Source organism: Esox lucius, chromosome 8 (assembly GCF_011004845.1).
Source record: "Esox lucius isolate fEsoLuc1 chromosome 8, fEsoLuc1.pri, whole genome shotgun sequence".
Classification (NCBI taxonomy): domain Eukaryota; kingdom Metazoa; phylum Chordata; class Actinopteri; order Esociformes; family Esocidae; genus Esox; species Esox lucius.
In genome coordinates this window covers 38,055,916-38,082,751 of record NC_047576.1, presented here as the reverse complement: position 1 = coordinate 38,082,751, position 26,836 = coordinate 38,055,916, and the positions used below count along the sequence as shown (strand labels likewise).

At 42.2% G+C, this 26,836-nt stretch overlaps 1 protein-coding gene and 2 long non-coding RNA genes across 3 annotated transcripts; all 3 read right to left on the bottom strand.

The window, feature by feature from the left end:
- Positions 1-6,706: 6,706 nt before the first annotated feature.
- Positions 6,707-8,143, bottom strand: LOC106024165. The gene is made up of 3 exons (XR_003782051.2): positions 7,470-8,143; positions 7,089-7,205; positions 6,707-6,920 (listed from the first exon to the last, which is right to left on the bottom strand). It is a non-coding gene; the product is annotated as an aquaporin-12 (long non-coding RNA).
- Positions 8,144-20,359: 12,216 nt separating this feature from the next.
- On the bottom strand, positions 20,360-25,952 carry LOC114839655. The gene is made up of 3 exons (XR_003782044.2): positions 25,813-25,952; positions 25,349-25,406; positions 20,360-20,867 (listed from the first exon to the last, which is right to left on the bottom strand). It is a non-coding gene; the product is annotated as an uncharacterized LOC114839655 (long non-coding RNA).
- LOC117594816 (E3 SUMO-protein ligase KIAA1586-like) lies at positions 21,849-24,180 on the bottom strand. The gene is made up of 3 exons (XM_034293898.1): positions 23,828-24,180; positions 23,374-23,584; positions 21,849-22,713 (listed from the first exon to the last, which is right to left on the bottom strand). Exons 1-3 carry the CDS (start codon positions 24,169-24,171, stop codon positions 22,015-22,017), a joined length of 1,254 nt encoding a protein of 417 aa, XP_034149789.1. The 5' UTR covers positions 24,172-24,180; the 3' UTR covers positions 21,849-22,014.
- Positions 25,953-26,836: the final 884 nt, after the last annotated feature.

The following is a 26,836-nucleotide window of genomic DNA, read 5'->3' as shown; positions in this document are numbered from 1 at the left end:
GAGGACCATGGCCTCGGATTTGGAGGTACTGATTTTCATCCCCACCGCTTCACACTCGGCTGCAAACAGTCCAAGTGCATGCTGAAGGTCCTGGCTTGAAGGGGCCAACACGACAACATCATCCGCAAAGAGCAGAGACGAAGTCGTGTGTTCCCTAAACCTGACACCCTCCGGCCCCTGGCTGCGCCTAGAAATTCTGTCCATAAAAATTACGAACAGAACCGGTGACAAAAGGCAGCCCTGCCGGAGTCCAACATGCACAGGGAACAAGTCTGACTTACTGCCGGCAATGCGGACCAAGCTCCTGCTTCAGTCGTACAGGGACCTGACAGCCCTTAGCAAAGGACCCAGGACCCCATATTCCCCAAGCACCCTCCACAGGATGCCGCGAGGGACACAGTCGAATGCCTTCTCCAAATCCACAAAACACATGTGGATTGGTTGGGCAAACTCCCATGAACCCTCCATCACCCTGTAGAGGGTATAGAGCTGGTCCAGTGTTCCACGGCCTGGACGAAAACCACACTGTTCCTCCTGAATCCGAGGTTCTACTATCGGCCGTAACCTCCTCTCCAGAACCCTGAAAGTCTATCCCCCTCAAATCAAAGTAGTTTATTACATTCAAGTGTTCTGACTGTTCTCACCTGTGGTAATTTCCCCAATATGAGTATGTTCAGTTTTGGGTTTAGTGCAAGCTGTTTTCCTCTCACTAGCTTTCATGTCAAAATGTATGGTTTTGCAACATACTTGTAATGAGGGTAGAGACCAAAAGTCATCCCCCATTGTTAATAACTAGAACAATCTTGGTGTTGTGGAATCTGAGCATTAACAATTAAACTGTGAATGTACGTTTCATTGTAGGTGAATGTGTCTAGATAATGAGAACAACAGAAACCTCTCTGTTTAGATTATCTCTCTGAAGTTTGCGCTCTACTAACCCCAGGAATGTTTACATTGACCATTTGGCATGGGGGTTACTGTTTTGTAAACCTGATCTTTGCTAGGTAGACACACCCTTCAATGTACACGCACCTAAAGGATTATTAGGAACACCATACCATTTCGCCTTCAGAACTGCCTTAATTCTACGTGGCATTGATTCAACAAGGTGCTGAAAGCATTCTTTAGAAATGTTGGCCCATATTGATAGGATAGCATCTTGCAGTTGATGGAGATTTGTGGGATGCACATCCAGGCCACGAAGCTCCCGTTCCACCACATCCCAAAGATGCTCTATTGGGTTGAGATCTGGTGACTGTGGGGGCCATTTCAGTACAGTGAACTCATTGTCATGCTCAAGAAACCAATTTGAAATGATTCAAGCTTTGTGACATGGTGCATTATCCGTCTGGAATTAGCCATCAGAGGATGGGTACATGGTGGTCATAAAGGGATGGACATGGTCAGAAACAATGCTCAGGTAGGCCGTGGCATTTAAACAATGCCCAATTGGCACTAAGGGGCCTAATGTGTGCCAAGAAAACATCCCCCACACCATTACACCACCACCACCAGCCTGCACAGTGGTAACAAGGCATGATGGATCCATGCTCTCATTCTGTCTACGCCAAATTCTGACTCTACCATCTGAATGTCTCAACAGAAATCGAGACTCATCAGACCAGGCAACATTCTTCCAGTCTTCAACTGTCCAATTTTGGTGAGCTTTTGCAAATTGTAGCCTCTTTTTCCTAATTTTAGTGGAGATGAGTGGTACCCGGTGGGGTCTTCTGCTGTTGTAGCCCATCCGCCTCAAGGTTGTGCGTGTTGTGGCTTCACAAATGCTTTGCTGCATACCTCGGTTGTAACGAGTGGTTATTTCAGTCAAAGTTGCACTTCTATCAGCTTGAATCAGTCGGCCCATTCTCCTCTGACCTCTAGCATCAACAAGGCATTTTCGCCCACAGGACTGCCGCATACTGGATGTTTTTCCCTATTCACACCATTCTTTGTAAACCCTAGAAATGGTTGTGCGTGAAAATCCCAGTAACTGAGCAGATTGTGAAACACTCAGACCGGCCTGTCTCGCACCAACAACCATGCCATGCTCAAAATTGCTTAAATTACCTTTCTTTCCCATTTTGACATTCAGTTTGGAGTTCAGGAGATTGTCTTGACCAGGACCACACCCCTAAATGCTTGAAGCAACTGCCATGTGATTGGTTGATTAGATAATTGCATTAATGAGAAATTTAACAGGTGTTCCTAATAATCCTTTAGGTGAATGTATGTTGTATATAGCCTACTATAAACCCTGCATACTGTATATGTCAATAGGTTGTATTTTAAACAACTAAACCAAACAGGCACTCTACACACATAACAATCAATATGGTATATAAATAAATAAAAATCACCTAGGTCATGTGGTGGTCCAAATGTAGCTGGCAATTGATTTAAGATGGATACATGCACATTGTATACGCCTGCTTTTTGTTGGATTTTCTTCAGGACTAAACACTGTAGATGCTACAGTGTCAACAAGAGGATGAGGTGTCAGGACAGCACTCCATGTTGTCTGAACATCTGTTGAAGTAGTTCTGTTACTAGAGCTGAACCAGGAACAATTGGTGTCTTTGGCAAAGAAAGAAAAAATTTAATGACTATGCGAGAGCTGCAAGTGAAACTATCACAACATAGGATGGCTGGCGGGATAGCTGGCTAGCTAACAAACTACTTCGACAAAGATGAATAAATCTGGCTGAGAGAGTGACACGTCTTTCACTACAGTGTCAATACCCTATCTAGTAGCGTCGCGAGACAGCGCTAGATTTTAGTCAGACACAAAACCGATAATTATCCAGAAATACGATACATTCCACAAACTCAAATGTCACTTACAAATACAAGTGCTGGTCATAAAATTAGAATATCATCAAAAAGTTGATTTATTTCAGGAAATTCATTCAAAAAGTGAAACTTGTATAATGTATACATTCATTCCACACAGACTGATATATTTCAAGTGTTTATTTATTTTAATTTTGATGATTATAACTGACAACTAATGAAAACCCCAAATGCAGTATCTCAGAAAATTGTGAATTTTGTGAAAAGGTTCAATATTGAAGACACCTGGTGCCACACTCTAATCAGCTAATTAACCCAAAACACCTGCAAAGGCCTTTAAATGGTCTCTCAATGTAGTTCTGTAGGCAACACAATCATGGGGAAGACTGCTGACTTTGACAGCTGTCCAAAAGACGACCATTGACACCTTGTACAAGGAGGGCAAGACACAAAAGGTCATAGCTAATGAGGCTAGCTGTTCACAGAGCTCTGTGTCAAAGCACATTAAAAGAGAGGCGAAGGGAAGGAAAAGATCAGGTAAAGAAAAGAGTACAAGCAATAGGGATAACCGCACCCTGGAGAGGATTGAGAAACAAAACCCATTGAAAAATGTGGGGGAGATTCACAAAGAGTGGACTGCAGCTGGAGTCTGTGCTTCAAGAACCACCACGCACAAACGTATGCAAGACATGGGTTTCAGCTGTCGCATTCCTTGTCTCAAGCCACTCTTGAACAAGACACAGCGTCAGAAGCATCTCGCCTGGGCTAAAGACAAAAAGGACTGGACTGCTCCTGAGTGGTCCAAAGTAATGTTCTCTGATTTCCTTTGGAAATCAAGGTCCCAGAGTCTGGAGGAAGAGAGGAGAGGCACAGAATCCACATTGCTTGAAGTCCAGTGTAAAGTTTCCACAGTCAGTGATGGTTTGGAGTGCCATGTCATCTGCTGGTGTTGGTCCACTGTGTTTTCTGAGGTCCAAGGTCAACGCAGCTGTCAACTAGGAAGTTTTAGAGCATTTCATGCTTCCTGCTGCTGACCAACTTTATGGAGATGCAGATTCAATTTTCCAACAGGACTTGGCCAGCAAACTCACCAGACCCTAACCCTATAGAAAATCTATGGGGTATTGTGAAGAGGAAGATGCGATACGCCAGAACCAACAATGCAGAAGAGCTGAAGGCCACTATCAGAGCAACCTGGGCTCTCATAACTCCTGAGCAGTGCAATAGACTGATCGACTCCATGCCACGCCGCATTGTTGCAGTAATTCAGGCAAAAGGAGTCCCAACTAAGTATTGAGTGCTGTACATGCTCATACTTTTCATGTTCATACTTTTCAGTTGGCCAACATTTCAAAAAATAATTTTTTCGTATTGGCCTTAAGTAATATTCAAATTTTCTGAGATACTAAATTTGGGATTTTCATTAGTTGTCAGTTATAATCATCATAATTAAAAGAAATAAACATTTGAAATATATCAGTCTGTGTGTAATGAATGAATATAATATACAAGTTTCACTTTTTGAATGAATTTCCTGAAATAAATCAACTCCAATCAAATCTACTTTTATAACCAGCACCTGTATGTCTTCACCTGATGAAAATTGGTTGCATATTGTGGATTTTATTGCGGATCGTGTTTCATGTTTACAGATCATTTTTGTTTGTGATTTTTAAACGTGTTTTTTTGCAGATTCTGAATTACATTTGTGGATTACCTATTTACATGTCATGATGTATTTGTTTGTAGAATTTGTGCAATTGTAGATGTTGTATATAACATCGCAAAACTTGATTTAAAACATTAAAAACAAATGGTAACCAATCCACAAATATAATGTGATCTGCAAACATTGAATTTACTGTTCAAAGATGTGAGGGATAATTGCAAATACATTTTCATATATTCAAATACTTGTTTTTAGGTACGAATAGAAAGGAGTTCATCTATGGGTAGTGAAATGTATTTGTGGATCGTGTTTTGTATTTGCAGATCATGAGACATTAGCTTGTGGATGTTACATTAATTTGTAAATTGTATTTTGCATTTACACATTGTAATATGCATTTGTAAATTGTGGTCTGCACATTTGCAATAATTTAGAAGCAATGCAATCTTGTTGATGCTAAAAAATGCTGATGATTTATCTACGTTTTCCTCATTAGATTTGTAGTTCACCTTGCTCTTGCAAGTTGATGATCTTGTGTTGTTGGTGTACACAAGTGAGAGAGACAGGCTGGATCTTACCTTTCATGGTTTTTGGGTCAGAACTATGGAAAGCCAAAAGGCTCAAATCGTGATAAAACTGCAAACATTCATTTTTCATGTTAACACTAAAATCATGTAGTGTAACTTACATGCGTTGAGATTGCCTGTTTTGAAATGCTTGTTCTTATCGTGTATAATGTGTGAATTACAAGTGATTGACAAACATGTCTGCGATGTCCAATTATCTGTGTCTGACTTATACCCATTGGTGTGCCAGGCCACACCCACATGAATGTTTAGTAATCAGTCTTAAGCGGTCATCTATGTTAGCCTGAATTATGCAATATTTTAAGATGAGCACTAATGATTCTTTTAGTTAGCAATTCGTTTCGCCTTGCATTTCTCCCATAAATAATTTTTTTTACCACTCTTTTTCTATTGTAGAATCATGAACTGCCTGCAGTTCTGTATATTTTGCCCTGGGTGTTTTTGTGACTTCCTGGATGAGTCGTCACTGTGCCCCTGGTGGGATTTTGGTTGGCTGGCCACGCCTAGGAAGATTCACCGCTTTTATAAGTTTTCTCCTTTTGGAATGAATGGCTCTCACTGTGGTTCACTGTAGTCCCATAGCCTGATAAATGGCTTTGTAACTCTTTCCAGTCAGATATATCAACATTTTTTTTCTCCTCTCATCCGGAAATTATTTCGATCACAACAAGGTGTGCTGCTTGTTGAAAACTTGTAATATGCTTCACCAAGATGGTGAGGTTCTATATAAGTCATGTTTAGATTGAACAGGGCTGGCATAATTCAAGCGTGGCAGTGTCTGTTCTAACTGAATAAAATTATAAATTTTATTTTAAATTCTTTCTTTGGACAGCGTAATAAAACTATGCGTTCCAGAACAGGCGTGCCCAATGCTTGTAATTCATCCTTTACACTTGCTTTTAAATGTTATGAAAAATGAACACTTGTAGTTTTATCATAATCTGAGCCTTTTGACTTTCCATACAGGACTGCTATGTTGCCAAATGTTACCACAAGCCCGATGTATGTTTTTAATATATTTGCAGTAAAACATAAGGGGAATTTTGTGACTTAAGATAATTATTTTGTATTAATCTCACTTGTCCTTTTACTACTGCCTGTATGTTCATTTGCATATTTTCCTATTGTAACTATGGCTGTAAGGATCTGATTGGCTTTATGGTACGTACATGCATAAGTCTGTGCAGGGTTCAAGACTGACAAGTTTTCATTAGTTTCTCTACAATGTCAATTGTTGGGGGGGGGGGGCTGTGCCCCATAGATAAGTGCAACAAACTACATTGCTATAAAATTCTTACAAATGCTTTATTACCTGTCATTCTCCAACATTCTATGAAAGCATAGAAACATCTAAATGACCCCATCTATGTGATCGCTTGTCAGAACATTTTACAAAGGGTGTCCTGTTGTTTGTATGTGTTTCAAAATGTTTGATAAGATTTAATGTTAGTCATTGACAACCTATTCTTCATTTGTATAATGAGACAGATGGTTGCTGTAATTGTAACAGGTTGTTTAAAATCCCCCAAAATCCTAGATTGAGTTTTATTTATACAAGAAAGTTTAAATTTTTTATTAATACATTCAAATAAATCAATTCTAAAAAACATGTTTTTACACGAGTTGATTTTATTATGATGAATGTACAGTTCATCTTGTATGTCAAACAATGAGAGAACAAACTGTTGAATATAATGTTCATCACAAAAAGTAGGAATCACATAGCAGTGCATTCATAATACAACTCATTTTTATTTAACTTTTTATTTTCTTCCCCTTTGGCACTCGGAAGTGAGTCTTGTGGGAATACAGCAGATTCTTGGCAAAAACCCTGGGTATGTGGCCCATGTACAGGAGAACGGCCAGGATCATCCCTTAAAAAATTATATCTGTGTTATCAGCTTGACAACCATTTTAGTCTCATTTCCAAGAATGAATACTTTTTCACACAATTTTTGGCGACTACATTCTCTGGTATATTACAGGTAGAAATTCTGAATTTCAGTGTAAAAGATGATTTACCAATAATAAAATACACTTACCAATAATGGGTGCAAGCCAGTATACCACTGAGTACTCCATAAAGGAGAACCCAGGACAGTAGAATGTAAGACCATATGCCAAGGAGGGATTCAGAAAGGCAGATGTAAAACCCCTGGCTGAAATGCAGAGAGACATTTTTTTAAATAAATCCCATCATGAATTTTGGCAAAACTGAGATTTCTTTGACCCAAAGAAAACAGCAACTGCTAATGAAACTTGAATTATTCCTTTCCTGAATCAAAGGAATGATGACTACTATCATGGACTATGTATAAGATTTTACTACAATCCCATAAAGCAGAAGCAAATTGTCCTCTGTTCATTGTAAAACATAACATTAATAGTAACACCTCAAATACAACCTAGAAATGGCTAATTACCTGCATAAGAGAGGACTGTGAGCACAGCTGCAACCAGAGGCACCCGAATTAGTGCAGGGAGATGTCTCAGCCTGAGATATAGTAGATAAAAAAATATTGAACAAACACACTCAGAAAATATCCCCTGCATTAAGGAGGAACGCAGGGTTGTGCTGCATTCTTTTGACATAAGATTTTTAATCATGTGCATGTCATTTAGCTCCAGGGCCCAGTAGTAGCCAGCCACAAGCAGGGAAAGTTGTGCCCCCAGGAACTGAGCAGCCAGATCCAACAGGGTAGGCATAATCAGGGTCTCCAGCAGCAGGAAATTCATCAAAGTCAGGGAAGGGTTTCCAGTGGCTCTACCACAGAGCACACCATGTGTCAGCAGCACCACAAATAGTATGGTTAGAGGCACCTCCGGACCAAGTCCTCCAGCCCACTCGCCCACCTCCATAATAGTCTGCACTTCCAGCCAGCATGCTACTAGCACAAACGAGGCAGTGAACTCTGCAGCAAAGCTCAAATGAGGACATTTTCCCAAAATTACTCTGAAGGCTGCCCCAAAAGCCACAACAGTAAGAAAGTAAGCAAGGGAAACATTGAGTCCAGACATACAGTAAGTAGGTTCACAGATGCTAGCTATTACACCTTGCTTGTTCTGCTCACAGTGTAAGACTCTTTGCTTTTTGTGTGTGACAACGTGGCACATGGATACTTTTTTTTCTTATCACACAACACATGCCAACACCTGCCAAGATACACACAGTTATTTTCAAGGTCAGGTCAGGAGGGGGGGGCTGTGCCCCATAGATAAGTGCAGAAGACTACTGTCACACCAACATTTTTTATTTTACTAGGTCAGATCACTTTGAAGATGCCATTTTACTGTGATTGTATAGTTTATTTTTTTAGTTATCTTTATTCATATAGAGAAATTAACTGAGACCAAATTCTCTTTTTTTCAACTGAGCCCTGTATCACAAAAATATAAATACATACAAAATGGAAATAAAACAAAACATACATTAAGAAAAACAATCACAAATGACAATAAAGCATTGTTTATAAGAAGTGGACAATAAAACAACTTAAAATAATTCAGTAATATACAATATAAAATCACAAAATAATATACACTCACCTAAAGGATTATTAGGAACACCATACTAATACTGTGTTTGACCCCCTTTCGCCTTCAGAACTGCCTTAATTCTACGTGGCATTGATTCAACAAGGTGCTGAAAGCATTCTTTAGAATTGTTGGCCCATATTGATAGGATAGCATCTTGTAGTTGATGGAGATTTGTGGGATGCACATCCAGGCCACGAAGCTCCTGTTCCACCACATCCCAAAGATGATCTATTGGGTTGAGATCTGGTGACTGTGGGGGCCATTTCAGTACAGTGAACTCATAGTCATGTTCAAGAAACCAATTTGAAATGATTCAAGCTTTGTGACATGGTGCATTATCCTGCTGGAAGTAGATGGTACATGGTGGTCATAAAGGGATGGACATGGTCAGAAACAATGCTCAGGTAGGCCGTGGCATTTAAACGATGCCCAATTGGCACTAAGGGGCCTAAAGTGTGCCAAGAAAACATCCCCCACACCATTACACCACCACCACCAGCCTGCACAGTGGTAACAAGGCATGATGGATCCATGCTCTCATTCTGTTTACGCCAAATTCTGACTCTACCATCTGAATGTCTCAACAGAAATCGAGACTCATCAGACCAGGCAACATTCTTCCAGTCTTCAACTGTCCAATTTTGGTGAGCTTGTGCAAATTGTAGCCTCTTTTTCCTAATTTTAGTGGAGATGAGTGGTACCCGGTGGGGTCTTCTGCTGTTGTAGCCCATCCGCCTCAAGGTTGTGCGTGTTGTGGCTTCACAAATGCTTTGCTGCATACCTTGGTTGTAACGAGTGGTTATTTCAGTCAAAGTTGCTCTTCTATCAGCTTGAATCAGTAAGCCCATTCTCCTCTGACCTCTAGCATCAACAAGGCATTTTCGCCCACAGAACTGCCGCATACTGGATGTTTTTCCCTATTCACACCATTCTTTGTAAACCCTAGAAATGGTTGTGCGTGAAAATCCCAGTAACTGAGCAGATTGTGAAACACTCAGACCGGCCTGTCTCGCACCAACAACCATGCCATGCTCAAAATTGCTTAAATTACCTTTCTTTCCCATTTTGACATTCAGTTTGGAGTTCAGGAGATTGTCTTGACCAGGACCACACCCCTAAATGCATTGAAGCAACTGCCATGTGATTGGTTGATTAGATAATTGCATTAATGAGAAATTGAACAGGTGTTCCTAATAATCATTTAGGTGAGTGTACATATATTTATTTATTTATTCTTATTTTTAGCATATTTGGGAAACACTTAAAATAACAATTGGCCAATTAATGTATTTAAAAAATTGTTTACACAGCTAGAGCGCAGAAGAGCTGAAGGCCACCATCAGAGCAACCTGGGCTCACATAACACCTGAGCAGTGCCACAGACTGATCGACCCCATGCCAACAGCATTGCAGTAGTAATTCAGGCAAAAGGAGCCCCAACTAAGTATTGAATGCTGTACATGCTCATACTTTTCATGTTCATACTTTTCAGTTGGCCAACATTTCTAAAAATCCTTTTTTTGTATTGGTCTTAAGTAATATTCAAATTTTTTGAGATACTGAATTTGGGATTTTCATTAGTTGTCAGTTATAATCATCACAATTAAAAGAAATAAACATTTGAAATATATCAGTCTGTGTGTAATGAATGAATATAATATACAAGTTTCACTTTTTGAATGGAATTACTGAAATAAATCAACTCCATCCATCCATCCATCTTCTTCCGCTTATCCGGGGCCGGGTCGCGGGGGCAGCAGTCTAAGCAGGGATGCCCAGACTTCCCTCTCCCCAGACACTTCCTCTAGCACTTCCTCTAGCGTTCCCAGGCCAGCCGGGAGACATAGTCCCTCCAGCGTGTCCTAGGTCTTCCCCGGGGTCTCCTCCCGGTAGGACGGGACCGGAACACCTTCCCAGGAAGGCGTTCCGGAGGCATCCGAAAAAGATGCCCAAGCCACCTCAGCTGACCCCTCTCGATGTGGAGGAGCAGCGGCTCTACTCTGAGCTCCTCCCGGGTGACCGAGCTTCTCACCCTATCTCTAAGGGATCGCCCAGCCACCCTGCTCATTTCGGCCGCCTGTATCCGGGATCTTGTCCTTTCGGTCATGACCCAAAGCTCATGACCATAGGTGAGAGTAGGAACGTAGATTGACTGGTAAATCGAGAGCTTCGCCTAGAAATTCCGTCCATAAAAATTACGAACAGAACCGGTGACAAAGGGCAGCCCTGCCGGAGTCCAACATGCACTGGGAACAAGTCTGACTTACTGCCGGCAATGCGGACCAAGCTCCTGCTTCGGTTGTACAGGGACCTGACAGTGCTTAGCAAAGGACCCAGGACCCCATATTCCCCAAGCACCCTCCACAAGATGCCGCGAGGGACACAGTCGAATGCCTTCTCCAAATCCACAAAACACATGTGGATTGGTTGGGCAAACTCCCATGAACCCTCCAACACCCCGTAGAGGGTATAGAGCTGGTCCAGTGTTCCACGGCCCGGACGAAAACCACACTGTTCCCCCTGAATCCGAGGTTCTACTATCGGCCGTATTCTCCTCTCCAGAACCCTGGCATAGACTTTCCCGGGGAGGCTGAGAAGTGTGATCCCCCTATAGTTGGAACACACCCTCCGGTCCCCCTTCTTAAAAAGAGGGACCACCACCCCGGTCTGCCATCCCAGAGGCACTGTCCCCGACCGCCACGCGATGTGGCACAGGTGTGTCAACCAAGACAGCCCCACAACATCCAGAGACTTGAGGTACTCAGGGTGGATCTCATCCACCCCCGGTGCCTTGCCACCGAGGAGTATCTTGACCACCTCAGTGACTTCAGCCCGGGTGATGGACGAGTCCACCTCTGAGCCCTCATCCTCTGCTTCCTCAATGGAAGAAGTGACAGCGGGATTGAGGAGATCCTCGAAGTACTCCTTCCACCGCCCGACGACATCCTCAGTTGAGGTCAACAGCTGCCCACCTCTACTGTAAACAGAGTTGGTAGGGCACTGTTTCCCTCTCCTGAGGCGCCAGATGGTTTGCCAGAATCTCTTCGAGGCCAGCCGATAGTCCTTCTCCATGGCCTCACCGAACTCCTCCCAGGCCCGAGTTTTTGCCTCCACAACCACCCGGGCTGCAGCCCGCTTGGCCTGTCTCCATGGGCAACTCCAGAGTGGTGAAGAGTCCATCCTCTCTCAAGGAGTGTGGTTCCAGAGCCCAAGCCGTGCGTAGAGGTGATCCCGACTACCTCTAGTCGGAACCTCTCAACCTCACGCATGATCTAAGGCTCCTTCCCCGCCAGCGAGGTGACATTCCACGTCCCTAGAGCCAGTTTCCGTGTCCAGAGATCGGGTTGTCTAGGCCCCTGCCTTCGACTGCTGCCCGATCTTCTTCGCACCGGCCCCTTATGGTCCCTCCTGTGGGTGGTGAGCCCACGGGAGGGCGGCCCCACGTCGCCCATTCGGGCTGAGCCCGGCCGGGCCCCATGGGGGAAGGCCCGGTCACCAGGCGCTCGCATACGAGCCCCAACCCCGGGCCTGGCTCCAGGGTGGGGCCCCGGCTGCGCCATACCGGGCGACGTCACGGTACTCAAAATTTTATTCATCATTTAGGGGGTTTTGAACCGCTCTTATTCTGACCCGTCGCCTAAGACCTGTTTGCCTTGGGAGACCCTACCTCGGGTACTCAAACCCCTCCACCACGTTAAGGTGGCAGTTCTTGGAAAAAAACACACGCTACAGGAGGGCTTTTTGATTATATTCTAATTTTATGACCAGCACCTGTATATTCCAAGGTGTTGTCCTTCATAGTTCAAATGCAGGTTACCATGACACAGCTCTAGTTGTCTCCATTCTAGCTGCTTTATCAGCTAGGTCAGGAGAATCTATGTGCTCTCCTTTGTGCTATCAGGCCGGGTCGGAAGTGATGGCTACTAGTACCAGAAAACTCACTTTTCCCTCAGTGACTTCAATTCACTGCGCATAATCTTCAAACACTGAAGCCCTCCTGTAGCGTGTGTCGTCAACCCCAGGTTCCTCTCCCAGATACCTGGATAGCAGATGAGATGTACTTGGTATGAACCCAATCAGCATGGCATGATGTCGTGCAGTTGGTCTTCCGCGCCCCAGTAAACGTCTTCCAGAACCGGAGCTTTCCTTAGCTCCCATCCTCTCGGTTGGAGGTTGCCTTCTCCATCTCATGGCAGATTCATCAGGACTACAATTAGTCCAGGTGTCAGGAACCAGGCATTACTGTAGACATGCGGCACCCCAGGGTAGAGTCCGCTCATAGTTTTAGGACAGTCTGTGTGTGTGTGTGTATTTGTGTATGAGAGAGATCCATCTTAAATCAGCCCACCTCACAGTTGTGCTTTAAGCCAAATTCAGTCTCTCTGGGTCCAACCAGTCTTATTGCTGAATCGCTTCCAAGTGTCCTGTACCTGTCAGTGAATTCTCCTTGAGAAAATTAGTTGCAACTGCACAGTACACAATCAGTAATATGTCCATTACATTAGCTTGTTGCATCTTGCTAATGCATTAGAACCCAGTCCTACCAAACACTCAAACCTATATTTCCAATGTCTTTCTGCTTCCTTTGTCTAAATAGATTAGAACAGTTGTAAACAGTAATAGTATAGTTAAAACATTAACATTTCTGGTGCTTCTGTTCTGCTAGTGTAGCAAAATAACAATTCCACTCTTTTCCATAGTTGGTTTAACAACCAACAAATAACAAAACAACACAAAGAACAGAAGAACATAATTTTCCATTTCCCATTACTGTTCCAATTACTCATCATCCGTTAAGACAGTTTGCTTACATTGAAGTATCACTCTCAAAGAGTAGTTCATGAACAATTCAAATTTCACCTAAGCAGATCTCAGTTGGTATATAATTACATCTGATTGTGTTGTATCGGAACTACAATCAAATTCACCTTTGCTTCACATAAATGATCAAATACCTTATTCAAATGACATAACTGTTATTTAACCTTTAATTACTCCACCAAATGTTGCATAGTGTCAGATTCTTCTAAGCACTGACACATAAGACATTGTTATCCTGTCATAAATCATGACCCCCCCCCCCCCCTTTATGCCCTATCACCCCAGAGTGGGGGATGGTCTACTAACCTAAGGATAACAGACCCTAGTCTTGAAGAATGGTCCCCTTATCAATTAGGGACACATTGTTGTTATCTTGAGAAACAAACCAGCTAGGCAATAGCAAGCAAACCTTTTTGCCTCAACATACACCTCAAAGAAAACATCTGTTAACCATTAACATTCCAATGATTGCCTACTACGACAGAAATTAAGTACCTAGGTATACATGTCTATAAAAATAATGAAGAGTCATTGAATATGTAAATAAACATGGAATTGACACTTCCGGTTCCTTCAAGTCAAAACCAGAATAATGAACACTAAGTATTCAGTGTAGCCGAATTACAATACACAATTTTGATAATGTAAGTCAGTTTTTCTTCTAAAGAGTTCAAACAAGTCAAAAAATCCATCTCAAACAACCCCCCACCCCACACACTGGTGTTTGTGTCAGTGAGTTGAGCAATTTAGACTATGTAAAACTTCTCAACTTGGTTTTCTAGAATAGAACTTGATGCAGAATTACTTTCTCAGTATCAATTAAAACATAGCAAAACTTAGTAAACATGTAAGGAATAATAAAATGTGCTCCCTGCACGTTTTTACCCAGTTATTCCTTAATGCATGATATTAATATGATTACTTCTAATCAAATATCAAACAAACTGAACACGTTCTCATATTAACTATTCATCCCAACAAATTAGTTATTTCTTAGCTAAACCAAATCAAAATGGTTAGATGTATTCTACTCAACCATAATCCTGTTAGATGTTTTATGAAACAAACTTTTTTCCAAAAACCCAAATTAGACAAACACTGAACGGATGCTGATTGTAACAGATGCCAATTTTCTGTTATAACTATGGAAACAGAAACCCTCTAAATACCTATTTAATTCGCTTTGAACTATAAGTTCAACTCTTTTTTCATCATTGATAATAATTTCATCATAGATAATGCTTTCACGACAGAGTCAACAGAAAATAACTCCAAGCGTGAAAGCAGAACCAGTACAGGATGGACATGAAAAAGAAAACTGATAATAGGGAAGAATCCAACATTCATTCAGTAAAGAGTCATAAACTGAATATCCATCAAAAACAAAAACCAAATCAAAACAACAAATCTGCAACAGGTTCGCTCGTGTGAAGGAATTATAAACCATATTACCCATAAACAAAGTTGTCTCACCAGTGAAACTCCCAAATTAGCATATCAAAATTAGCATTTCCACAGGCACTGGTCAAACTAAGTTGTGACAACACAAACATCATGACTCAAGTAACCTCCTCATGTCTAGGGAATTAGTCCAATTTTAATGCATGTCTATTTTACACCAAATAGAGACGGTCAGCCAAAACCAAAATCACAACTTCCATGCATATTCCATGCAGCAACACTGTTAGAAATAGGCCGTTTCATATAGTGGTTGTAATAATTATGGCATAACCGTTTGTCAAGGGAGAGAGAAATTATATTATTAATTGCAGCATTAGAGTCTTGTTCATGAGGTTACAGACCTGGTCTTCCTTACACAACCTCAAATTTTTCTCACTGTAATGTTGGTTAAAAGTTGATATATACATTGAACGATGTGTCTACCTAGCAAAGATCAGGTTTCCAAGAAAGTAACCCCCATGCCAAATTGTCAATGTAAACATTCCTGAGGTTAGTAGAGCACAACCTACAGAGAGATAATCTAAACAGAGAGGTTTCTGTTGTTCTCATTATCTAGGCACATTCACCTACAATGAAACGTACATTCACATTGTAATTGTTAATGCTCAGATTCCACTTTCCCCCATATCAAACATGTTTGATAAAACATTACAAGTACAATTCAATTCCTACTGAAAATAAAAGGCCCATAAACTTATGTTACAAATTACTAAGACGAAATAAAAAAAGGAGTATCTGACCAATCAGGTCGTATTGTTCCTCAAATGAAAATGAATGTAAACAAGTCAATTGACACACCACACTCCGACACATAACTCAATGTATGACAGTCATCAATCCCGTCCCCACCTCAGATTATAATGGTAGAATTTTATTTTTAACATCAATAGGCTACTATCAGTGTTAACAGTGTTCAGCAGAACATCAGACGAAAAACAGGACACCATGATTAAAACATTTCCCCCAATGTCCATTGAACAATCAAAACCCCCCTCCGTAACATGATCCATGTGACAATATAATACAAAAAACGTATGCATATCCTGTTGTACCTGTGAAATATTCTACTTTTAAAATAGGGTAAACATCTACCTTTGACAGGGACCACCTATAATAGGGAATAATTCACAGTCCAAACATACCATGATAGCCATCATAATGTATATCATTAAGCATCATCACAAATACGCTGAAGTCCAATATTGGGACAGAGTTTCCCACCTGTCTTGCGAGAGACAAACCTTCATACATACGAAATCACAATATCAGTTAATTTAGGAAAATCTTAGATTGTAAGTAAAGAAGTTGGTTTCCCATCAAGTGTCCCTCTTCAGTTTTCTTTGTCTTGTATCAGTAAAGAAAGTTCCAATATCAGTTATTGCAGTCAGTGTGATGTGGACCCAGCAAATTGCCTGGTTGTCCTAACAAGTCAGTGTAGGTGTATAATGGAACAGTGAGTTTCCAACACGTCACTAATTCAAGATTAACACCACAGCAGTGTCTTCCACTGTGTTGGGACCATGTGACCTTTCCAGTCAACTGTCCCGTGGTACTCTGACCTGTAGTATGTGGAGTCATTCAGGACTCAGGTGGATTCTCCTCTCATTTCACTGTCGATGATTCAACCAGAAATGGAGTGTGAAGCCAAGTCATCTGACCCTGGCATCGTTCTGCCATGTGAGTGGTCAGGAAAATTTGAAACAGATTCAACCAATGTGGTTGTAGAGGTCCTTCTTGAACATGTTGCTTGTACTCACACACTCAGTTGTCTGTGTCCAGTCAGTGACGTGATGTATCATCAGAAAAGGGTTGAAAAGTTGAAAGTATGACTGCAAAACAACGATTAGTGTGGTTCAACAGTCCACCGGACTTTCATCCACTGGGTATGGTTCCGTCAACTCCCAACAATGAAGACAATAGATCAGTCCTGAAAACTTGTGGATCTCAGAAGTTCCATCTTCAGAGTGAAGTGTACACCCTATTCAGACAAATGTCCATAAAAGTCTATGTCAAAGTTCCTTTTCCATCCAGAACTGGCTTGGTTGTTGTTTGACTCCTTGTGCTATATTAATGCCCGTTAGCAGCTAGCAGTGAAATAAGATTGTCAGACTTGACTTTGCTTAGCCAAATCAGAAATGGTTAGATCTATTCTATTCAACCATTAAAATGTTAGACCTTACACCAAACAAAACAATCTCCAAATAAACCAATTAAAAACATCCTGTAAATGGAAAATGGAAAACATAACAGATAATAATGCTCCGTTATAACTATGCAAACAGAAAAAATTACATAGCTCCTTATAAATACCAATTTGATTTGCCTTGAGCCCTAAGCTCAACTCTTTCCATTCATAATCAATTATCATTGATTATCATACATCCCCCCTGCCTTCCCTTCATTAAGTCAATGGAAAGTGACACCATGAGTGAATGCAGAACAATGACAAATACGGCCACAGGAGGCACCATCCTGAACCCGCACTGGCCATCTTTTCAGGACGGACATGAAAAATAGAGAATTGTTAGTAGGGATGGATCTATAATCCATTCGATAAGGAGTTGCATCCTGTTTATTCATCAAAACAAAGTGAACATGTTAAAAAACACGAACATTCACTAACACCAACTAAGACATCTATGTGCAACACGGTCGCTTGTGCGAAGTAATTATGAACCATATAACCTATTAACAAATTTTACAACATAGCTAAACAGCTCTCAAATTTGACTTTCCCACGTTACCATCATACAGGTCTGCGAAATTGGCTATCATGCATTTATAATATCCTGTAGTTTCCTGGCAAATGCCTAACAATTTTCTTTGGCCCCCTAGGGGATAAACTGTGCAACAAAATTATAGGAGTGAAAAACGCCAGCCCATGTTCAGTGGTTTACCTGTTGCAACCACCAGGGCGATTGTATTAGCATAGCTACATCACACAAATCTAGATTTATTACAGGACAATGGCCAAACTACCTCATGAAAAACACAAACATTGTCTTGATTAACCTCCTACATTTTAAGGAATTCACAAACTTTGATTCATTTTTATTCCAAATAGTGGGGGTCAGCCAAACCCTAAATCACAACTTTATGCTTTTTCTTTGACCACATCTGTGGTTCTGTTGATTGTTCTATCAGCAAAAATGGGGGATGTACCCTCACTTCAGTTGGTTTCAAAATCATAAATGTCAACATTAAAGCTATTGAGAGGAACATATATTTAGCTTTCACTTAATGTTTGATTTTCCCAAAATTGAATATGCTTGTGTTAATAAAATCACCACAGATGAGACCAGACTGAACACTCGAATTTAACCCTTAGTAATGGGCTACTTTGATTGAATGGGAAAGGTTGGTAGAGGCCATCCCAGTGGATCTGCCCCCCTTCCTGAAGCTCTGAGCTCCAACCATTTATGGTGAGCCATTAAAAAGGCCAAAAGTTTGTTTATGGTCCTCAGACTATCCTATCAATTTAGCCAACATCTTTCGTTAACTGAAGATTTTGATTTAGTGTCCAACCCATCTAATATTTTTGCAGTTTGTAAAAATGTGCTTATCATTATCTACACAACAACTCAACATTAGGGTGGAAATTAAGAAAACTCTTAAAAATGGCAATGTAGACAGAAAACAGATGTATGACGTCACTAAAATCAAGGTACAATAAGTAATCCAAAGGAAACTCAGTGTAGGCCTTAAACACTGTTACATCAATACCCTATTTGTTCATTAGTCAATTTTAGTATTATCCCAGTTATCATTGGTAACTATAAATAAGAGAAACTACATTATTTAACCAAACACAATTCAGCATTTAAAATACATCACATTTTATTGTGGGGAGTAAACTCGCTTTAGCAGTTTTACCCTTTTTTTAAGGCTATGACTTTATTGGATTCAAATTCAGTCCTCATGGGATACAGCTTGTCTCCTTAACGTTCAAGTCTATCACCATGTGGATTCTTCATTCTACCACTTATGCAATATATAAGGAGAGCGAAAACACAATACGTTAACCTTTTATAAGACAACCATGAGACTATTTTACCAGATTAGAAAATCATTGTACCAAATGCTAATTCATCACTAGGTTTCAGACGTACCCACTTGTGCTAGCAAACAGCTCAGCACGCAACAGTCGGGTACCACGTGGTGGGCCTTGGTTAAGGCATACCAACATTGTTGTGAGACCCCCCCTTGAAGTCTTATGGTTTTAAACATTATCATCAATGCAATAAATACATTTGACTCAAAATTACATGAGTAGACATGACAAAGCACAACAAAACAGGTTATTTCTTGAATACCCATTAAAACATGTTCAAGCATGTGTTGAAGTCAACACTTCCCCGAGTTGGTTTGTTGGAAAGGAGAATAAAACACCAGGAGTCAGGTCAATTACCGTACCGCATATTCCGTTTATTACAAAAGCTTTTGGAGACAAGTGTCGACGCACAATGTCTTAGGATCAACAGTCAAAACAGCATTTTATACTTCAACTACGCCCAAAAGATAGAGGCGTCAAGTTAGCAAAGCAAGTGTGCCATTGGCCCAATCCCAGTTCTATACCTTATAAGGATAAATGCAAACATCTTCTTGCCCCCTTGTGGTTTCTGTCTTGTCTTACAACAGTTCACTAACTTATACAATCAATATATCTACAATTCCCCCTTTTGATCTCTCCCCAGAGAGATCACCCCTATTCGCCAAGCTCCAGTTCTCCAGGGTCATGCTGCTCCCCGGTGGCGGTCCTGGAGCCTTCTCAATGGCTGTAGAGATCACTCTCATGGCAAGCCCTCTTATGCATGGGATACAACAACACCCACAAGTAACCATTATAGCACCAAATGTAGCAAGCGATAAAAGAACAGACATTATCAAACCTTTCCACTGGCCGACCATCGAGGTCAGCCATTCCTCCAGCGGATTATCTATCCCAGAATGCTCATGCTACACAGTCTCCTAAATCTTGTTCTTTGGCATTTTGCAACATCCAATCAAAGCCAGATAATACTCTTGTGATACCCCGTGGCTTTCTCGATCACCTCTAACGGTTTCAATTTGGTATAGTCAACCTCTACCACTTCCCCAGGTTGCACCTTACCTGCTGAGGTGTCCACAGTCCCCGTGACTGCCACTACTGAAGAGCTAGTGGTCGGCACCCTAATGTTAATCTTAACGCTTTGGTGTCAGTTCCTGCATGCTCCATTCCGAGAACCAAATATATTTTATCCGCACCTCTGTCAGGAGAGGTGTCCCAACCCCCCGACAGACAAGGTAAGTGGATTCTGGGAGGAGCTGAAATCTCGTTGGAGCTCCACAAGCGGCGGACGTCCCCATCCGGCACACATCCTATCTACCAATGGAGTGTGACACACATACAGGTTGTAATCCCTCCACGAGCCATTATATCTCCCACAAGCTATGACCGAGCATAAGTCAAACGTGAAAGCAGTATGTGACCCTTTGATATAATCCAATTCAATACCCCCTCCCTTCTTCAGGCAGGCGTCCTTGTTTTGTGTCACCTGCCTTCTCGCTGTGGAAATGGAGACTATCCGCACCTCTGTCAGGAGAGGTGTCCCAACCCCTGACAGACAAGGTAAGTGGATTCTGGGAGGAGCTGAAATCTCGTTGGAGCTTAAACGAGCTCCACATAGTGGCATTTGGTCCCCACGGGAGTCCGGGCTGCCACTGTTCCGTATACGCTCGGACCTCGTCCCATCCCGGGCACCACCCCTCAAGCGGCGGACGTCCCCATCCGGCACACATCCTATCTACCAATGGAGTGTGACACACATACAGGTTGTAATCCCTCCACGAGCCATTATATCTCCCGCAAGCTATGACCGAGCATAAGTCAAACGTGAAAGCAGTATGTGACCCTTTGATATAATCCAATTCAATACCACCTCCCTTCTTCAGGCAGGCGTCCTTGTTTTGTGTCACCTGCCTTCTCGCTGTGGAAATGGAGACTTGACGCCAACCAGGGAAACCTGTAGCAACATACAACACACATATCATTATTCCACCAATTCCCATATACCATTTCATTCTACTATCATCTCCCCAGACCTTTCTCTGTGACCAGGGTTCGAAATGACTTAGGACTCTTGGGGGGTCCCCTAAAATGTAATTATAAAAAATACTGAAGACTACCTTGCTACACTATACACTGCAGGCAAAATTATATTGACATATTTTGAAGGTGGGATAATGGTCTTGGGATGTTTTTCATGGTTTGGGCTAGTCCCAGTATTGTAGTGGTGTCTGGAGAAGTGGCGTGGCTATAATCTAACAGGTAACCCTCTAATTCTGGAGCAACAAAGTTACAGCACCTTATATAAATCCCTGACATGACAAAGTGAATAACAGGTCATTCTTTCCTTGAGCAAGGTGTCACGTCCTGGCTGTGCCCCTAGCCATCTCTGCGCTGGGCTCGGGGCATAGCCAGGACAGGACAGGAGGTGGCCTTTAGCCACCTCTACTCCTTTTTTTGGTTTCCCCAATTGGAGGCAGGTGTTAGTTATTGCCTCCAATTGGGGACCCTATTTAAGTTTAGTTTGTAGGCCCCAAGGCGTGGTTCATTTTGGTTTTGTTTGTCCTGTGTAAGGAATACCCACGTCACTGGTTGCTGCCTTTTTGTTTTGTTGGAGTCCTTCTTTATTTTACATTAAACATGGATTACCCTTGTGACCTTCAGTCTGCGCCTCTGTCCTTCAACCACCACAGCCGTGACACAAGGAAGTTAACTAAGTTACCTAAATCCACCAGGTGTACTCATTATGGCAGCACCATGCACCTTCAAAGGGTTTGATCAAATACAAATAACATTTCTCATCCCTTATGTTAATGGAATTTGTAAAACAACTAGCCGCTGGATTGAATAATAATGATGTACATAGAGACTGTACCTACATTAGATGGTTTACTTACATGACATTAAAATGACAATAATCCAATAGTAACCACATTATTCAAAATCAACATGTTAAGTGACTAGGCACATATTTTATTTATTTGTTAACAACTTCATCAGGTTAGGGTTAACTGGGGTTGGAGAGAAGACCTACAGAACAGTAGCTCTCCAGGAGCAGGACTGGGCGGGCACCCCTGCTCTAGACCTTTAAAGGAGGTCCAACATCAACACATAATGGACCACAGTGGTCTGTCTTCTCTCTTATTCTTTGCTTCCTTTGCTGCCTTCTTTGCAGTAGATGGGCAGTGCCCTTCTTTAAGCCAGGACATCACAAAAGGTTTAGGGTCGAACATCTCCAATGGGGGTGCATTAATGTCGACGAACAAGACAGCTGAGAGACTTCTGACCCTCAGGCGATTTTTTGTCTTACTGGCTGTATTATTCATGGCAGAAAACCCTCGTTCACACTCTGCTGAAGTTGCTAGATATGTTTGGCTTGCAACTATCAATCTTCTTAAGGCCTTCCCACTTTGATCCTTTTGCAGTTTCCAGGAACGGAAATCTTCAACAGCCTCTCTGGCGGGTTCACCCAGATCCTTTGCAAGTTCATATATCTCGTCCTCCCCATACAAGATCAGTTCATCTCTTGTTTTGGGCCAGATGTGAGGGTCTAATGGTTTCAATAACTTTGTGAGTTCAGAATCTGGAAGACGACTTGACAGGTTGTCGATCACTGCCTGAAAGAACTGAAGCTGATTTACCTTCTCTGTGCTTTCCTTCAAGGCTACTCCCTTAAAGGTTCCCTCCATCAAAGATGCTTTTGCTTCTCTCATTGACATTCCTCCTTGTGTCTTCATGGCATCCAAAATCTCCATTGTCAGTCTAATGTCCCGGCTGGCATCTGTTAGGGAGGTACTGCTCTTCTGAAATGTATGTAAAAAAGAGATAGTTAGATTTCTGTGGCATGAAGTATCAATCTAACCATTAAATGCACGCTACGATCTATAGCTTTTAGAGGTGTAACGATACCCTCATGTCACGATTCGATACATATCACAATACTGAACTCACGATAAGATATTATTGCGATACTCCCAAGACATATGATAAAAGGTTAACAGAAAATGTACTGTTGATTAAAATGCTAACTTTGAAATTACATTGTGGGTTTAAATTTTGACTTGGTGCTTGTAACTCAAGGACAATGGTGACACCAGAATAAAAATATTCATGATTCTGAAGCTGAAAATACAGAATTATTTTAGACAATTATGCTTAACATTCTGGTAACATAAGACGTTTGGCATTATCAGGACCCACAAATATTCCCTCATTGCATTATTATACATTATAAACAACATTGAATAGTAGTTTAATGTAGTACTGACACTAGACACACAGTAATTTTTATTTTGGGTGAACTATTCATTATACATATTGTCACTATCCACGATACGTATTTTAGCATTTTTGTATTGCGATATATTGTGGCACAATATATTGTTACACACCCCTAACAGCTTTGTTAAACCACCATAGAACGAACCCATGTTATACTGTACAAAAGATGAATAGGTACTCACTTGCAGTTTCAGTGAAAGACTTTTAAGTTCCTGAAGCACATCTCTCATGATGGCTAGGTCTGTAACAAAGCCTGTGCTGGTCAGTCTGTTCAGCATCCCAGTGTACTTCTTTCTCTCAGCATCAGTGTACGTGCGGTCTTCGGATGCTGCTCTCATCTGCTGTGCAAGAGCTGGGAAATCCTTCCAGACTGCCTTCACTGTGCTGTAACTGCTGGCAACCCAGCGGATGGTAAATATTTTCCCGATTTTTAGCAGGCTGATATGGACCGCAGAGGCAGCTTCAGACAAGAGTCATGCATTCTTTGTAGATTGATGATACATTGTGTACAACTTTGATATAAAATGTTCAAAGTGGTTACATCCTGTCACACATTTTAGGGAATCGTGAACTGCCAGCTCTAGTATATGTGCAAGGCAATGCACACTCTTAAGTGAAGGGAAATCTTTCTTTAACCTTGCAATGAGGCCACTGTCTTTTCCGGTCATCACTGCTGCTCCATCAGTGGCGATACTGATGAGATGATTCTTCAAATACTCATCATCCAGTTTTGCCATCATCAGACTGTTCTTAAGTGCCTTATATACATTTTCTGCTGTTGTTCCCTCATCAAGTTCAACAAGGTCAAGGAATATGTTCTCCATATCCCCTCTACCCGTGACATCTGCTCTTATATAAATGACCAGATAACTAATGCCAAATGCACTGCTTTCATCTACTGTAATACTAAGGAGAGACCCGTTGTTCTTTATTTTAGATATCACCGTTTTTTTCATCTTAACAGCCACATGTTCTATCATGTTAATACAGGCGTGATCTGACCTGTGCAATTGGCAAATTTTTGCACCATTTGTTTCCTGCAAAGAAACCAAGCAGCTCATTTTTGTAAATGCCAGCCTCTCCTTTGCCACATAATATGCAGTTCTTAAAGCATTGGCAGTTTCTTCAAATAGAGAAGCAGTAACTGTTGCAGCCATGTTCAGAAGGACTTCTTTCTCTCTCTGTTTCTCTATACATAAATCTTTTTGATGGGCTAAACTGTCTCTATGTTTATAGATTTTCTTGCGCATAGCCCGAATATTAGATCCTCCCACACCACCACTAATCCACTCCTCTGCCATCTGAACACCCTTCTGTGTTGTAAATAGTCGCTTTGCCTCCTTGCAGGCTGTGCATCCTAATTTGTTATCTTTCACGAATAACCAAGGATACTGATCCGACCATTGTTTAAACTGGGCTGGGCTGAGCTGGGCCATACGTGGCTGGGTTGGGCTGTGCTTGGCTGCACTGCGCTGAGCTGGGCTTGGCTGCACTGAGCTGGGCTGTGCTGCGCTGCACTGATCTGGGCTTGGCTGTGCTTGGCTGCACTGCATTGTGCTTGGCTGCACTGTGCTGGGCTGTGCTGGGCTCGCGCTGGTCTGTCCTTGGCTGCACTGCGCTGTGCTGGGCTTGGCTGCACTGAGCTGTGATGCGCTGTGCTGGGCTGCGCTTTGCTGGGCTTGGCTGCATTGTGCTGGGCTGTGCTTTGCTGCACTGTGCTGGGCTGTGCTTGGCGGCGCTGTGCTGTGCTTGGCTGCGCTGGGCTGTGCTTGGCTGCGCTGGGCTGTGCTTGGCTGCACTGCGCTGGGCTTGGCTGGGGTGCACTGAGCTGGGCTGGGCTTGGCTATGCTTGGCTGCACTGGTCTGTGCTTGGCTGCACTGGTCTGTGCTTGGCTGCACTGCACTGAGCTGTACTTGGCTGGGCGGGGGATTGCTTGACTGGCCTAAGCTGAGCTGGATTTGGCTGGGCTGGGCTGCTGTGAGCTGGCCTTTTTAACTGTATTCTATAGTGCAACATATTGTTTTAATTACTATTATTATGGTAAAACATTTGGCTATATTAAATTAATTTTAATGAAAACACATGTGAACAATTGACCAATATATCTACAATTTTACCCAACAACAGCCATGGTATAATAAAGGCAAAAAATGTACCCTTGAAAAAAGTCGGTGATCTTTCTTTTTCCTCTCTTTCTCTCCATGATGCAGGATTCTAAATTAAGAAAAATAATATTAGCTTCCTAGATAGCTTACCAAGCGCTCATGTACACTCGTTCATGCTCAAATTACATTCACTTTAATCAACTCACAGACTTGAATTAAGTCCTCGTTATCTTTCGTAATCACTGACTGGACCATTAGGTTGTTATGCTTGCTAGCTTTGAATAACTAGTCTAACTGCTATATGTCTGCTGTTAGCTGGCAGATTATTTGGCTTCATACCTATGCTTCATACACATACAGCAAGAATTAACGTTGGCAAACGCACTCTTCTAATCATTACGTTTCGTTACACTGGGTATCAAAGTTAGTTAATGCAACTTTTGATATAGGAACTCCAAATATTTTACTATAATAAGCCATTATTATGGAGATATAAACATAATCGAAGCACTTACATGATTTTCATTGGGGATTTCACTCTTTGTGAGGCTTCGTTTTTGCCGCGTTCAACAATAACATACGTGTCTGCGCCGTAGACTGCCTACTGTATGCGCCGGAGGACCACAACAACAATCTGTGATGCTAATAGCTGCCCTGATTGCTGCCCAATCGCGCTGGGAAATAAATTAATTATTGTTATGAATTTAAAACGTCACTAAAGACCTATAATTTTCACAATAATTTTTAATGTTAAAAATATTTGTCGGGGACCCCCCAAAATCTAAAAATAATTTCTTATAGGGGGTCCCTAATGACTTATGGGGGGTCCGGGACCCCCCCAGACCCCCCTCATTTCGAAAACCTGTCTGTGACCCTGTCATCTTGGTAAGAGTGGTAGGAGCCACTCGGTGTCCTATACCCCCTTTTGTTACAGTATTCTTCAGTTCCTTCCCCTAAGAGTCTATTCCCCTGGCGGCGTCCTTTGTCTCCTTCACTCGCTCGTAGTCCCGCAGTGTCCTGGGGTCTGCTCCTGGCACCGGTCCGACTGGTGCTGGTCCTCCTTCCGTCCACACTGGGGAAAGCTCCTCCTTCCCGGTTTGGATGAGGTCCGTCAGCGACCTCACTAGCTCCTGCGCTGGTGTACACTGGCTCCAATGGTACCACGTCTCTCCTTTGTCCCTCAGGCGGACCGCATGGCTTGTTCTCTCCACCACCTGATGAGGACCCGTCCACCTTGGCTCCGACCACTTTCGCTTGATGACCTTCAGCAGCACCCACTCCGCCTGGGGCAGGTTCTGGTCCAGCGGGTGCAGGTCCCTCCATTCTCCGACTCCATTGGAGAATTCTGAAACGAGAGCTCGGAATTCATCAAAATACACTCTGTGATCTTTGGGCCACTTTTCCCCTTCCGGGACCGCAGGCCCCGCGGCTGGTCCTGGAAACTGTCTCCCCGTCAGCAACTCGTATGGGGTGAACCCAGTGGTCTGATTTAACGAGCATCGAATCGTCATGAGTGCCAGTGGCAGTGCATCCACCCAG

What these genes read in the sequence shown, in the direction of transcription:
- LOC117594816 (XM_034293898.1), bottom strand. Translation starts at nt 24,171, where the DNA reads ATGATAGAACATGTGGCTGTTAAGATGAAAAAAACGGTGATATCTAAA. An exon ending in GACAGTGGCCTCATTGCAAG is followed by an intron (nt 23,585 to 23,827) that starts GTTAAAGAAAGA and finishes CTGGGTTGCCAG; the next exon opens with CAGTTACAGCACAGTGAAGG. An exon ending in GTCTTTCACTGAAACTGCAA is followed by an intron (nt 22,714 to 23,373) that starts GTGAGTACCTAT and finishes CATACATTTCAG; the next exon opens with AAGAGCAGTACCTCCCTAAC.